Here is a 12,186-nt window from a genome sequence, read left to right as displayed (position 1 = left end):
AGGACTGAAGTCATGAAGAAAAAGCAGGAAGCAGACTTTTTTTGCAGGGAGGAGTGGGCCTCCATTGAATGTTAATGTGAGAAATAGTCATTATTTTAAAAGGTAGTTTAATATACTGGTACAGTAATTTCAGCACTGGATGCTTTTTGAGCAACCTCTGGGGTTATTTTGATGGCTTATAGTGGTATAAAAGCACATCATGAAAAATACATAAAGTTATTTAAAAAAAGGAAAAGTAGCTTTAAATACTTGACTGAGCAGTGTGTGTGTGTGTGTGTGTGTGTATGTGTGTGTGTGTGCTTTAAACAGAAGAATATACATGCAAGTGAGCCACAAACTGCTTAGTCTAGAATAGTCTCTTCAAAGTTCCATTCAGTTCCAGGCATACTCACAAGTAAAACTGCAAGCCTGCACTAAGTTAAAGCTGCTTAAACCAAACTGGCAAACTGTATGCTGAACTGCAGCCCAAATGATTTGTTAATTACCGTCTACATTTCAGTGAAGCATACGTTAGAATCCTAAATACGGTATATTTAGGATATATTTAAACCACTGATTTTATGTTCAAGTTAGTGTGCTTAGGATTGCTGCCCATGCCAGTTTAAACATGCTGGTTAAAGTGAGCCATAGCTCATACCAAAAGTGAGCCAACCCAAAGATCCATATCTGAATGAATGAGAAACATCAAATCAAACAAATGACAAGTGTAATACAATACACTTGAACATGGATGCAAGACTACTTGGTTTATGATTGGATAAATATGTACAGGGTGGAGTGGAGCCTTGTTTTTTTAAAATAAAATAATAATAACAATAACGGCAACAGAAAGTCCCAAACAGTAAGAATACATCATCTATAATCAAAGATATAAAATGGAATACAACGCAGTTCTTAAATATTAGAGTGCTTAACTTAAGACTTCTAGATTTCATGTTTGTTTGCATACAATTTACAATATCTACTTCTAAACAACAGTAAACCAGAAAGTAAATGTAATAAATACCATCCTGGAAAGCAAACACTGTGATGGATTATTAAGAGAATGAATGTATCACAGATCTTGTAAAGCTTCAGATTCATCAATACAATTGTGTCAGAAAGGTCAGGCTAGAGCTTCCCTACAGCCTATGCAATTTGCATGGATTAAAGTGGAAAATACTAAGCAAACAAGGTAGAATCAACCACTATGGTAAAATTCTCCATTTATTTTCACTTTGTCATACAAGTGTAAATCAAAGAGAAAATGTTTGCAGTGATTTCCATGGATCTTTTTGGTGTGCCTGGCTAATGCCTGACAATTACAACAAGCAGTGTCTGACTTTGTAGATTTGCACAAGTTGATTGTTGTCTCACTTGAATGAATGGCACAAAGACTGATGGCTGCTGTTTAAACAGAAATGTGATGTGGGACAATCCCTTCTGATAACATTCCCAGTTGTTCCTCAGACCGATGTGGGGCAGGTGCACCATACAATACAGATCCTGCACAAATTTACAAACCCAAGCATAATTATGCAAAGCAGAATTAAGATATAATGCCATTCTGGTTCTCGCCTGCCCTAACCTTCTTCTCAAAAGAGAAACAAGACCTCTTGTACACATGCCACCAATGCAATCATAAGTTTCAGAACTATATGTTTCAGCTCCAGGCAGGTTAAGAATATTTTCTTTGGTAATGACAGAAGGGAAGACAGTTTCCAAAACATGGAAATACAAAATAGATATTAATGGTCCAGCTGATCTTTAAAAGGAGCTTCTAATATGGTAACATTTCATGTTACAGTCTTGAAAGAACTGAACCACCAAAAGACTATTATATAAGGGTACTAAGGTAAGAAATGGATGGAGCAGGAGTGAGCCATGTGCTGGGGCATTAAAAGCCAAACGACTGCTGGAAGCTCATTTCCCATCTGGGGCCAGTTAGTTGCTATCTAAAACAGGGAGAGAAAACACCTTTCCAGGGAAGGGTATATTCAGCCTGGATGCTTTCATTGCCTGCCCTGAGATCCCTTCAGGATCTCAGACCCTACCTCAGTGTTGCTGGCTCTAGAATCTCCCGGCAATCCAGTGATAGGCTGAAGAACTAGTTTAATCTCATTCTTTAGCAGAGCATAAATATCTTGCCTGTGGCTTCTAGTGGCATCTGGTGGGCCACTGTGTGAAACTGGATGCTGGGCTAGATGGGCCTTGGGCCTGATCCAGCAGGGCTGTTCTTATGTCTGAGAAAGAAACAAGCAGTTCTAACATCTTGGACTGGAAATCTGATGGCCAGCACTCCACATTGTTTCTAGATATTTCCTGGGCACTGTCCCCTATATCTTCAAAGAGTACAAGATCACCTGCTCAAAGTCTGAAGTAGCACTGCCAGAAATACGCTTTTAAAAATTGATTTTGAAGGGCTGCCTCTTAAACAGACACACTGTCATTCTATGGAAAACAAAATGTTATTTCAGAATGCTACAGCTCCAGTAGAACTCCATTGTATGAATATCACAAATACGAAGTACCTTTACTTTTAAAATTGAGATCTGGCAGTCCTAAATTGAAAAGAAGAACAGATTCCTAGTTATTCCAATCACTAGTTGCTGGGTTTTATCCCAGTGGGTGGGAAATTTACATCCTAGATTCTTCAAGGTCTTTGCTAAATGCCTTTTTGTAGTACTTAAAAGTGTTTTTGTAGAAAAGAGATGTAGAAAATCACTGTCCTGATTGGGCAGCATTGCTTCAAGTCTGGAAGTTTCCATAGGAGGCCTCAGGGTTGCAAAATGTTTATCATAAAGAATGTCCCTTGATTTTAGTGTTCATGCACAAATCTAGAGTTGATGTAGCATATCTCTTGATTTCAGAATGATCTAGCACATCCCTCATTTTTGAAGTTTAGACTTGAGAGCAAAATAGTATAATAACCCAAGGATGTAGCCAGCAATACATTAAGCACACAGCTGTGTGTGTTCTGCACTGATTGGAGGTGGAAGAATTACAAAGTCATTGCTGCAAGAAGTCCACACTCCAAAAATGGCATGCATTTTAAATATGGCTGATTACTTTTTTTTTTTTTTTAAACGGGTGACCATGAACTTGGGAAATTATTTAAAAGCTGAGGAAGCAGAAAGGAGGCTATCTGAGGCCTCATATAGACAATATAACTCCTGAATGATTAACCTGAAGTAACTACTATTCCTTAATTATAGTCTCACAATCACTGATCTGGATACAAATTTCTGAGTCAATCATCAGTGGATATCAAAGGGGCAGAACTACACTACTCTTTAATCATTGTCATTTTGAGTCTGGTAGGGTGGTAAAAGGCGTTAAGCAGCAATTAATTCATCTTCATCACAGTCCCACAGAGAAAATAAGATACATTCTTATTTTTATCTTTTACAACACTCTATACAATACAGAGTATTAAGGCTTAGATTAGCATTGATTTACTGCCTTGAACAATTCACTCATTCTTAGCTCCTCAGCTATAAAATGGAGCAAACAGTGGCCTACCTCACAAATTTGTTGTTAAAATGGACAAAATAAAACCCATAAACATCTTTGCACATTAGAAGTATATCAAATATTATTAATAATTAGAATAATTTTAGAACACTTGAGATCATCTAAGATATATTCAAAGAGGCTCCACAAGGCTGCAATGAGGCAGAAATGACGTGCAGTGTCCAAAAGCTGCTCCTAAGTAACTCTTGGTCTCAGTGACTTATTTCCCTGGATTATTGAGAGGTTTAACACATTGACCACAAACCAGTGAAAATCAATGGGTTTAAGTGTTCTTCTAATTCTGCGGGATTGCAAAGCTCTTGCACATGAAAAAAATGCAAAACGTATATTATATCAAAAATCATACTTAATAAAAAGGCATTTTTGAAAGCTGAGACACTACATTTTAGTTATCCACAACTGAGCTGCACTTGGTTGTGCGGGTTGCAAGACAAACTTCAAAAGCTGCTGGCCAGTCACTCAACCTCCAAATACCCCTCTAGAAAACAGATATAAAAATGACCTGCCTCCCAGGCTTTTTGTGAAGAAGAGACTTAAAGTCAGGTTCACTACCATTTTTCCCCCCTCTGACAGAGCTCCTGTATCTTTATTGGCTGTGTGACAGTCAGAAGTGCACCTAGGTAATTTTGGAGCCTGGACCTAAAGGCTTTTGGAGAGTCCCCCACCCACACAAACAGTATTTTAAACACATTTTTAACATTACCACACCACCCAGAACAGACTAAAAAGGATTTGGAGGCCCCCACGGGGTGTGAAGTCCCCGAAGTCCATGGGTAAGAGAGCCTCTGGTGACAGGCAGACAGAAATCCAACAAGTGCAGTCTTGTTGGCAGAGAGAGAGAGAGAGAGAGAGAGAGAATTTCCATTGAGCTGATAAAACCTCAGGAACCAGTTTGGTGTTTTTTTTTTAAAAAACAGCCCTTACAACAAAGACTAGAGATGTTCCGGCACATTGTAGTGTCTGAGGCAGAAACTATGCCTTCCGCGGCGGCAAACATTTAAAACTAAACTGACCCTTGGTTGTCCTTTCACTAGTCCTCCTCCACCCCCGGCGCCTGAAGCGAGGCAGCCCCTCGCCCTGCCTTGCCGTAGGGCCATTACTTTGCACAAGTACTTTACATTTTCAAAGGGCACTGCTACCCACGGATGATTACATGCCTAATAATCACAATTAAGGAGTCATGACAAGAGCAAGAACAAGAACTCTGGAGAAGGGGCGATGGGCCACCCAAAGCATGGACAACGGGCTCCCTCCACGTGGCGGCTGCGGCGGGGAGGGAAAGGAAGGCAAGCAGCACAGCTTGTGCTCGGGGATGGGCGGGAGGTCCCAGCGGGAAGCGGCGGCGGCGGCGCTGCTCCCGCTCCTGCTGTTCAGCCTTTGAGGTACTCGGTCTTGAGGCGGCTGAGGCGCGTGCCGTGGCTCCGGACGGTGAGCGCGAGCAGCTCGTACTTGTCCCTGAGACCCGCCGAGACGGCCAGGGTCTCCTTGAGGAGGGCGCGAGCGTGCACGAGCATGGCCAGGAAGTCGTCGTTGAGGCGGCTTTCCTCGCGGCTCTCGTGCTCCTGGCCCTGCCGGAACTTGTTCTCCAGCTCGCCCAGCGACTTGTCCGAGTTGGCGTAGGCGTCGCCGATCTGCGTGGACTCCCTGCGCAGGTACTTGCCGTAGCTCTCCTCGCCGTCCAGGTCGTAGGAGATGCTCTTGCGGATGCCTTCCAGCACCCGCGCCGCGTCCTCCACCTGCCGGCCCAGGACGGTGAACTCCTCGCGCAGCGTCAGGCTGGGCGCCGCCGCCTGGTGGTGCGGCCGCGGCTGCGCCTCCCCGCGCTCCGAGCAGCGCAGCCGGTCGCTCACCCTGAAGAGCAGCTGGCACTTCTCCGGGTCGTCGTTCTCCTCGTAGTCTCCGTCTGGCACGAAGTAGTGGTGCAGCGTCCCGTTGGACATCTCCGGGTAGAGCGGCCCGTCGAAATACCCACGGCTCAGGCTGGCCAGGCAGCTCAGCAGCCACACCGAGCGCAGCCCCAGCAGCATCCTGGGGGAGGAGAGGGGGGAGGCTGCCCGACGGCGGGTCCTTAAGCAGCGGGCAGAGTCAGATGCCACTGAGCAGCGGGCGATCAAGTCCTCTGGCCGCAGTCGCGCTTCTCACGGGGCTTCATTGGGGCTCGCTGGGAGGCGCTCCCTTAGCTCCCAGGCTTTCTGCAATCGAGTACCTCCCTTCCCCAGAGAGATCTTTCTTGCACCCAGTTCACGAGCGAAATCACCCTTTTGCCGGGGAAAAACAAAGCGAACACAACACGCACGCACGCACGCTCTAATGTGGAATTTCTTCTAATTCCCCCCCTTTCGACTTGCCCATCCACCTACACCACGTTTTTCCTCTTCTCTCCACAATCTTCCAAGCAAAAGCAAGGGAGAGCGAAACAGCCGCGTCCAGATTTTAGCTAGACCTGTCTGAAGCTGCTGCTCCTGCAGCAGCCGCTTCGTGCTACTCTTTCTTTCTACATCTGGATTGGTGGTAACGCGCGGGAGCTTGGCTTTTGGCCCTAGGATCTGTCTCTCTCTCTCTCTCTCTCTCTCTCTGCTCTCAAATTACACCACCGGTCCCGTCACTTAAGCAAAAGTCCAAACACCAGGTCTGGAAGGATGCCTTTCGTTCGGCGATGTCATTATTAAAGCTACAATATCATCACTCTGGGGGCTTCGCAGTTTGACAGTCAGGTGGAAAAAAATATTTCCAAGTTTGGGATAGGAAGAAGACGGGGGCGGGAATCCCAGCAGGTTCTTTTGAACAAGGCAGAATTACTGCCATGCTTCTTTAGTTTGGCAAAGAAATACCAGCAATATTTCCAGCAGAAATTCCAAGTAACCCCCAATAAACTTTTTTTGAAGGCAGACATCTGCAGAAACAGCAGGGTTTAGTATGTTTATGCTCATGTAAAAAACTGAGAATCATTCTCATCAGAAGGCTGTTTTTTTTGTTTTGTTTTCCGTGAATAGTTGCTTAAAAACAACTCTATGTTCTTTATACCCTATTGTTGCAGGATCATGTGCGTGGTACAAGATGATAAGTAACATAAATATGTGAACCATACAGTTTTGCCTAAATCCTCAGAAAATAATTTGGCTGTAGGGAGAACTGAACCTAATGGCGCAGAGGGGAAATGACTAGCGAGCCAGAGGTTGCCAGTTTGAATCCCTGTTGGTATGTTTCTCAGACTATGGGAAACTCCTATATCGAGCAGCAGTGATGTGCTGAAAGGCATCATCTCATACTGCGCAAGAGATGGCAATGGCAAACCCCTGCTATATTCTACCAAAAGACAACCACAGAGCTCTGTGGTTGCCAGGAATCGACACTGACTCGACAGCACACTTTAGTGCTCTCTGGCTCCTTACTGCAAGGGGTACTAGATGAAGAATTTTGTGCACTGGGATACACTGAAGGTTACCTAGTATAAACAAGAAGCCTCATTTTGTCTGTTTTAAATCTAAATAACATGATCGATGCTCTGTCAGTAGTTACAAAATAGCTATTTGTACCTGGTGGTGTACTGCTGCAGGGTAGAGACGGGGCGCAGTCCTGGTACTTTTTTTATTCCAGGATCCCAGCAGGGACACAGCCACTTTCTAAATAGAAATAATTTGCTGCTCTTGCTATTCCAACAGTTTGTTACATAACTGAGTATTGGACTACAATTCATTTTATTACCATTCTTCCCATCTTCTGTTTCAAAGAGTATTCTCCACTCTATGCAGTTGACAATCCAGACTGCTTTTCTGGGTGACTAACCACACAAGGTTCATAAGAACATAAGAACAGCCCTGCTGGATCAGGCCCAAGGCCCATCTAGTCCAGCATCCTGTTTCACACAGTGCCCCACCAGATGCCGCTGGAAGCCACAGACAGGAGTTGAGGGCGTGCCCTCTCTCCTGCCATTACTCCCCTGCAACTGGTACTCAGAGGCACCCTGCCCTTGAGGCTGGAGGTGGCCCTCTGACTAGTAGCCATTGATAGACCTCTCCTCCATGAAGTCATCCAAACCCCTCTTAAAGCCATCCAGGTTGTTGGCTGTCACCACATCCTGTGGCAGAGAGTTCCACAAGTGGATCACGCATTGTGTGAAAAAGTACTTCTGTTTGTTGGTCCTAGACCTCCTGGCAATCAATTTCATGGAGTGACCCCTGGTTCTGGTGTTGTGTGAGAGGGAAAAGAATCTCTCTCTCTCCACTTTCTCCATGCCATGCATGATTTTATAGACCTCTATCATGTCTCCCCGCAGACGTCTTTTTTCTAAACTAAAAAGCACCAGGTGTTGTAGTCTTGCCTCATAAGAAAGGTGCTCTAAGCCCCTGATCATCTTGGTTGCCCTCTTCTGTACCTTCTCCAGTTCAACAATGTCCTTTTTAAGATGTGGTGACCAGAATTGTACGCAGTACTCCAAGTGTGGTTGCACCATAGATTTGTATAAGGGCATTATAATGTTAGCCGTTTTATTTTCAATCCCCTTTCTAATGATCCCTAGCATGGAATTGGCCTTTTTCACCGCTGCCGCACATTGAATCGACACTTTCAATGAGCTGTCAACCACAACCCCAAGATCCCTCTCCTGGTCCGTCACCGACAGCTCGGATCCCATCAGCATATACTTGAAGTTGGGGTTTTTTGTCCCAATGTGCATCACTTTACACTTGCTAACATTGAACCGTATTTGCCATTTTGTCGCCCACTCCCCCAGTTTGGAGAGATCCTTTTGGAGCTGCTCACTATCCGTTTGAGATTTCACTACCCGGAAGAGTTTGGTATCATCTGCAAATTTGGCCACATCGCTGCTTATCCCTGCTTCTAGATCATTTATGAATAAATTAAAAAGCACCGGTCCCAGTACAGATCCCTGGGGGACCCCACTTCTTACTTCCCTCCACTGTGAAAACTCTCCATTTATACCTAACCTCTGTTTCCTGTCTTTCAACCAGTTAGCAATCCACACATGTACTTGTCCCCTTATCCCATGACCGCTAAGTTTCCTCAGGAGTCTTTGATGAGGAACTTTGTCAAAAGCTTTTTGGAAGTCCAGGTAGACTATGTCAACTGGATCACCTTGATCCACACACTCGTTGACACTCTCAAAGAAGTCCAAAAGGTTGGTGAGGCAAGATTTACCTTTGCGGAAGTCATGCTGGCTCACTCCCAGCAGGGCCTGTTCTTCTAGGTGCTTTACAATTTTATCCTTGAGGATCCTTTCCATCAATTTGCCCGGAACGGACGTTAGGCTAACCGGCCTGTAATTTCCCGGATCGCCCCTGGTTCAAGCTCTGTAGGATCAGGAAACTATCCTTGTCTTCTTGTAAAGACCCCTACCCAGGGGCGTAACTATAATAGGGCAAGGGTAGACAGTTGTCTGGGGCCCACTGCCTTGCGGGGGGGCCCATAGGCAGGTCACATGGCTGACTCCCCCAGCCGTGCACCCGCCTGGGCTTCCTTCAGTTGTATTCGTCCTCAAAAATTGATGTGAGTGTTAAGACCTGGAGCTACCAGAACAGCATGTCTTCCTCTAGTACCATTAAATGATTTGCATCACCCACAATTTACAAAACCTTAAAAAAAATAATTTAGGATGATGTTCTATTGTGGCACATGCTGAGCTTCAGTGAGGGGGGGCACATTTTAAATTCTTGTCTCTGGGCCCACTCCAAACTTGCTATGCCCCTGCCCCTACCCCAAATTATTGCATGTGTCTAAGGAGTGTGTGTAGCCATTGGGGTGGGCATGGCCATGGGGCATGGCTATCGGGGTGGGTGTGGCTATGGGGGCTGTCATGGAGAGTGCCTGCACTTCCAAATTTTACAACACTGTAGTGCTGCTTACACCATGTAGTTTTCACCACACTTCTGCAAGTCTTTTTGGAGAGAAAGAGATTAAGAATGGCATGATGACATCTATGGGACAAATATTTTACAAAAAGAGGAACAGCCTCCTTATGGTTTAAATTTAAAGTAGTCATTCAAAGGGCCCAATTCAGGACACTTGAGACTTGTAAAGCTGTGCAGATGTCTGAGAAGTCCTCCCTGGCAGACTGTCATCAGGAAGGGTGGTATGAACTGCACAATCCCAACAGGATGTGTTCTATGACTTTTTGTACCTTTTTCTTTTTTGCCACATTACAGCATTCCTTTCCGATTCACTGCAAAAATCAAGCAACCAGCAGTGTGGGAAGCTGCCATCTGTATGCAGCCTCACTGTTGTGAGGGTTTCAGACTTGACTCACTGTACTCCAGATTTGTCCTATGAAATTAAGTGTAAGCTTTGAATGTGAGCTGCTTGCAGCAGTTTTTCTTTCCAACAACAAATTAACATAAGAATCTTATATCATAATGATTTTGATAGAAACAAACTAGAAAATGACAAGACAGAAAGGGATGCTCTTCAAATGACTATGATAATAGGAACAAACTTGGTAGTGAAAAACATTTGAAAAACATGAAGATCACACAAGTTTCTTTTATTTACCTTTTTGTTCCAACCAAGTAGAACCTAAGGACTTAGATCTTAAAAGCTTCCAAATTAGGCTTATGTAGTAGAAACCTTCTTGTAAAGGGGTCTCATTAATGCATTTAGAGCACCTTAAAGGTAAAGTGTGCCGTTAAGTCGATTTTGACTTCTGGCACCCACAGAGCCTTGTGGTTTTCTTTGGTAGACTACAGGAGGGGTTTACCATTGCCTCCTCCCGCGCAGTCTGAGATGATGCCTTTCAGCATCTTCCTATATCTTACACCATGCTTAAGAGCCTATATACATCTTAAAGCCATTATATCCAAGCATATAACAATTTTAAAGCAAGAAGCTCTTTGACAAAAGTGTCAAAAATCTGTTAGCACGTCAACATGGTGTTTTTCAAACTGAGTTTTTCTCTCTGGGGAGTTATGACAAGACCCTGTAGAGTGGGAGGCCTGGATGGTTTGGGGGGTTATGTGGTGTGAGAAGAAAGAAATGAAAGGTGAAATTGCTCACTTTGGATGGCTTTAATTTTCTGTGAGGGTATGGTGAGAAGACTCACAAGGTCAGACAGTGCTGCAGTTTGGAAATGTTTGAGAACTGCTAGAGCAGTCCAGCTACAAATAACAGCCAGCAAAAACAGAACAAAGTACATGGAGCCTCAGAAAAAGAACAGCTAAGTAGATGGTATGTTAAGACTGCAATGTATATAGCAGTGTCTCAATGCTTCCTTGTGTTCCACATCTGTCACAGCCACCTGTTGTCTCTTGTTTTGAGTTTTAACCTTTTCAAGACTCAGAGCACCAGGCACTTTTGCGCCAGTACAGTGGAGCCCTGGCTAAAGCTTCTAATCCCAGCGGCAATAAAATCACTAACTATTGCTACTACTCACTCCCATGAAGCTCGGCAGCTGCATAAATATAGGCCCTGAAATAACACAAAGGCCCAGTTTCTTCAGTCTGTTACAAAAATTGGACTGCAGAATATAAAGTGGGTGGCTAAAAATAGTGGTGATGACATTGCTCTGAATTGTTTTTCTTTCCAAGATTCTTAATTTCCCTGATGAGATTTCTGGGAGACAATAGGTGCAGCTGAGCAAGCAATACTCCCCCCCCCCCCCCGCCAACACACAATTAATGAGATTGCATGCAACTTGTGTTTTGCTATACAGATAGAATTCATAACATATTTTAATGGAAAGAAACTAGCTTGATGATTAGTGAATCAGTTGCTGGAACGGGACATGCCAAAATAAGAGGTAATACTTTGCTACGCTCCCACTAAGATCTCAAGTTTAAATCACTCTGTTGAAAGTCAGTGACATATTTCTTATGCATGTCAATGGAGAAAGGTTTTAATGTGTGTAGTTTCTCCTTATATACATAATGTTTGTGTGTGTGTGTGTGTGTGTGTGTGTGTGTGTGCACGTGCGTATGTGTGTGTATGCAAAACACAAGTTGCATGCAAATATATATATTGCATGTGTTTGTATATATATACACACACACACACACACACACACCATGTAAGTACAGTCTTTTTGGCACATGCACAATAGGATAGATAAGAGCAAAGTTTTCTCTGTTGGGTCTGGTTTGTCCCCTGTGTGACACCACTGAAGTCAGTGCCCAGTTTTTCCCTTGGACATTAATGTAGCTACTGAAGTCAACGGAAGTTGTGCATGCTTGTCTGCCAGGAAGAGTGACCTCATGCTTCCTTATATTTAAAACAGTTCATCTTCAGGACTTGGCTGCAAAGATAAAAAGACCGTATTGCTTCTCTGCCATTGCCTTTTAAAAATAAAATAAACATGGCAATTGGACAAAAGCGCTTTTCAAAAAAAGAACTTCTGTTTCAGTTACTGCGTTTGAACATTACATTTATATTATACGAGGACCTAAAGGACTCACAGGACTTTCAGGAAATTGTACTCAATATGAGACTGGGATATCATCATTGGGTCACAAGAGCACTATGGGTGCATTTAGACACTTTCCAATGAAGTTATAGGAACTCCAGACACAGTTGTTGTGGAATCACCCTAAACGTAAATTTACACAGAATCATGTAGCAAAGGTTTTCCTTGACTGAGCCTCTCCTTTCTCCAGGACAGGTTCTAGGAAGTAGTGCTGGGGGACTCCTGCTCATTGCCATGGCCACTGGCATATGGTGTTCTGTGGGGTT

At 44.0% G+C, this 12,186-nt stretch overlaps 1 protein-coding gene across 1 annotated transcript; it reads right to left on the bottom strand.

Moving 5' to 3' along the window:
- Positions 1–726: 726 nt before the first annotated feature.
- On the bottom strand, positions 727–6,158 carry FIBIN (fin bud initiation factor homolog). The gene has a single exon (XM_053286895.1). The coding sequence runs from the start codon at positions 5,538–5,540 to the stop codon at positions 4,884–4,886; it is 657 nt and encodes a 218-aa protein (XP_053142870.1). The 5' UTR covers positions 5,541–6,158; the 3' UTR covers positions 727–4,883.
- Positions 6,159–12,186: the final 6,028 nt, after the last annotated feature.

Source organism: Hemicordylus capensis, chromosome 1 (assembly GCF_027244095.1).
Source record: "Hemicordylus capensis ecotype Gifberg chromosome 1, rHemCap1.1.pri, whole genome shotgun sequence".
In the NCBI taxonomy this organism is placed as follows: Eukaryota; Metazoa; Chordata; class Lepidosauria; order Squamata; family Cordylidae; genus Hemicordylus; species Hemicordylus capensis.
The sequence above is the reverse complement of the archived record's forward strand: the minus strand, read 5'-3'. Positions and strand labels throughout refer to the sequence as shown.